The sequence below is a fragment of the Empidonax traillii genome, unplaced genomic scaffold (assembly GCF_003031625.1).
Source record: "Empidonax traillii isolate 1590-97213 ecotype Southwest subspecies unplaced genomic scaffold, ASM303162v1 scaffold2272:size32975, whole genome shotgun sequence".
Classification (NCBI taxonomy): Eukaryota; Metazoa; Chordata; class Aves; order Passeriformes; family Tyrannidae; genus Empidonax; species Empidonax traillii.
In genome coordinates this window covers 3355-6708 of record NW_020957465.1, presented here as the reverse complement: position 1 = coordinate 6708, position 3354 = coordinate 3355, and the positions used below count along the sequence as shown (strand labels likewise).

Below are 3354 nucleotides of genomic sequence, written 5' to 3'. Positions count from 1 at the left end.
AAAAAAAAAAAAAGAAAGAAAAAAAAAAAAGAATGTCTTTTATTCACACTCAACCCAAAAAAGGGGAAGGCATTCTGCTGGTACAAGAGACAAGCACGGAGGGTTTTTTTTTGTGAGGTCTCGAGGGGAAGAATAAAAGGGATGGTCACGGAGCTGGATGGAGGGGAACTGATGGGCATTTTTAGTGCCACTAAAGGCAGAGCAGTCCCAGTGCTTCAGCCCCGGGCTGAGTGGGTGGCTCCTCCCTGCTTACACCCCTCAGCTTGCCCGTCACTGCTGGCAGTGGCCAACCAGGGAGAGCACACACGAGTCACGCTGCACAAACCACCTCACACGCTGCCCCGGGGACTGAACAAACCCACCTGGTGTGCAGGGCCGGGGGGGCTGGGCTGGGCTGGGCTGGGCTCTCCTACCTGCAGTCCCGAGATGGCGGCGGGATATGGGGACAGGGCGGTGGATCCCAGGTTCCTGCCCAGCAGGGGGGTCAGGGGGGTGGTACTGGTGGTGTGGGTGGCTCGCCAATACGCCTCCAGGTACTCGGCCAGGTGCTCGCACGCGTCCTCCAGCTGGTTCTCGTCCAGGATCACGTCGAACATGTCCTGGGCACAACACACGGCACAGTGAGACGTGGCCAGCACCTCTGGACGTGCCAGACCTTTGGGGGAGGGTGGGCAGGCCCCGGCACAGGGTGCCCAGGGAAGCTGTGGCTGCCCCTGGATCCCTGGGGGAGTCCAAGGCCAGGTTGGAGCAGCCTGGGCTAATGGAAGGTGTTGGGGTTGGAGTTGGATGAGCTTGAAGGTCCCTGCCAACCCAGCTCATTCCATGATTCTGGGGGTGCAAAACAAAATGGTACCAGTGGGTTTACAGGGTGAGCAGAGTCACCAAACCCCATCCCTGAGGGTCACTGGGTATCTATCACATGAGCCCGTCCAAGCTCAAAGGCACAAAACTCCTTAAGGAATTTATTTATTTCCAGTGATGATGCCCCTAAAACCATTCCCACACCGGGCAGTGCTGACATCAGCAGCATTCCTGCCTCAGGGAACTCTTCAGCCACCCTGTCCATGTGCTGGCTTTACCTGCCTCCCTTCCTGCCTGTCTGGCCACCCTGCCTGCTCTCAAACCTACAGCCACCACCAGCTGAGCCCCTCGAGAGAAACACAACCACATTATCAGCAGCTCAATTTCATATCTCATCTCTAATCTTGACTTCGAAAAACGCTGTGAGAAGAGCACAGGAAACGGCAGCAACAAGCGCAGGTGCTGTGGGTGTGAAGGGCAACCGATACCAACCACAGGCTGCTCCTCCTCCACGTGTTTGTGCAGGGCTCTCCCTGCACGCAGAGCGAGATTTTAAACGATAAAGCCATGTTATTTATTTTTTTTTTTAATTTATTCTCTCTTCTCAGCATGGCAGAGAGATGTTTCTCCTCTGCCAGCAAGGAGTTTCCTTCCAATGAGGATATTCCCAGCACTGCACCCCTTGGTCCAGTTCAGAGTTTATTGCTGTTTGGTTTGCTCCTCTGTTGATCTACAGCATTCTCACCCTCTTTGCTATTCACCCCCCTGCTGCTACACCTCACACTCCAGTCTATCAATCCCATCATCACTTGTGGAGGACATTATTAATTAAAACATAGTTAAATGAGGAAGTAAAAGAATGTGGCTTGCTCACATGTATTTTGCTTTGGAAAGACTGAAATGAAATGGTTACTTTTGGAGTATAATTGTGTTTTCCTAAATAAAGAATTAAGCTGGATTTAGGGGAGAAGAACTCTTTAGCAGCTGCAGTAGAACCGTCACCTTTTTAATATTTCATTGTAAGGTAACACTGGGAGTGGGGAGCCCCTCAGGCTGTCCCTGGGTGTCCCCTGCAGGATCCCGAGCCCAGGGCTGCACAGGGAAAATAATGACAGAGAACATTCAGCCTTTCTCTTGTTTTTACCAGTTCTGCTCACACTGGGTTCTTCTATTTCCCTGGATTTGGATCTTTTAAGAAGATCCCTGTTCGTAAGGGTCAAGGAGAAAAGCAATTCCCCCCCCAGCTCTCCTTGCAGGGCACTTCATTCTCTGCAGCGCTTTCTTACCATGTGCATAAAAGACATATTTCTGACACAGAAAAGAAAATCAGAGGCCACTGCCCTCTGCTATTTCTTTTGGTTTGCTGCAGGACCACTGTGTACCTGAGAGGGGGAGGAATTTCAACCTGTAGATACCTCTTAATTACATTTTAATTACCCCAGTGCCTTTCAGTCCTGCTGGAGTACAATTTCAGTTATTTTTGAGGTTGTGTCCAAGAGCCCAGGGGGGTTTGTACCCTCTGAGGATGGCCAGAAGTTTAAAAACCAATCCCAGTGAACTGTTTATGAGCAGTGAATTTGAAGATGCACAGTCAGTGCAGTTCATGTTCCTCTGAGCCATACAATGTTCCTGCAGTGGAGTTCCTGGAGTCCTGTAATGTTCCTGGAGCCCTGTGGAGCTTAACACGGGCTCGAGCAGCACCAGAGAGAGATTAGCAAGGAATTAATAATGAAAGCAGTTCCTGGGCTCAAATATGCCCAAAGAGACAGCTATTTTTAAAATGTCTAGACATGCAGCACCGGCTGATTCCTCAAGGCTGCTCTCAGCACAGGAGGAAAGGGAGGATTGGGTGGTTCACTTGGAACAAACACTCCAAATCCTCCTCTTGCAGGAGCTGAGAGATCCACGAAGCAGGGGAGAGGCAGCAGCACCATTGCTCTGAGCAGGATACTCTGGCTAATTAAATCATGGATCAAGTTGAATCTAAACCTAACCAGGGTTGTCATGTCCCTTGGAGAGCTCTAAGTCAGCAGTCACTGCTCCAAGTCAGCAATCCCTTTGTTGCCATGGCCCAGAGCAGAGTGCTGAGCTGGCTGCTGAGAAGGCTCCTGTGCAGGGCAGGGAGGAAGAGCCTCTGAGCAAGGAGGGTTTCCTGCACATCTCTGACATTTGGGAAGAGTTTTCTTAGCCAGGTGGGGCCTCACCTTGCTGCCTGAGGCTCCAGAATAGACTTACAGGACTGGGGTTGAAGGCACAGCTCAGCGGGTCCTGGGATGGACAAGCCAAGCGCCACAAGGCACCAACAAGCTACAGCACTGATAATTTCACAGAATCTTGGAATGGTTTGGGTTGGAAGGGACCTCAAAACCATTTCATCCCACCCCCTGCCACAGGCAAGGACACCTTCCACTAGCCCAGGTTGCTCCAACCTGGCCTTGGACACTTCCAGGGATCCAGGGGCAGCCACAGCTTCTCTGGGCAATTTGCCTCATTTAAACTGTAAGCAAAATGAAGCTGAATAAGAAGAATTCACTGTCTAAAGAGCAAAAAAAA

At 51.0% G+C, this 3354-nt stretch overlaps 1 protein-coding gene across 1 annotated transcript in view; it reads right to left on the bottom strand.

Annotated features, from left to right (window-relative positions):
* LOC114071778 (voltage-dependent L-type calcium channel subunit beta-4-like) overlaps nucleotides 1–3354 on the bottom strand; it is a gene marked incomplete at its 5' end in the record, with an annotated part of 9200 nt that overhangs the window by 5269 nt on the left and 577 nt on the right. The window contains one exon of the mRNA XM_027909633.1: nucleotides 414–599. Within this exon, the coding sequence (XP_027765434.1) occupies nucleotides 414–599 (186 nt within the window). The remainder of the gene's footprint in view (nucleotides 1–413; nucleotides 600–3354) is intronic.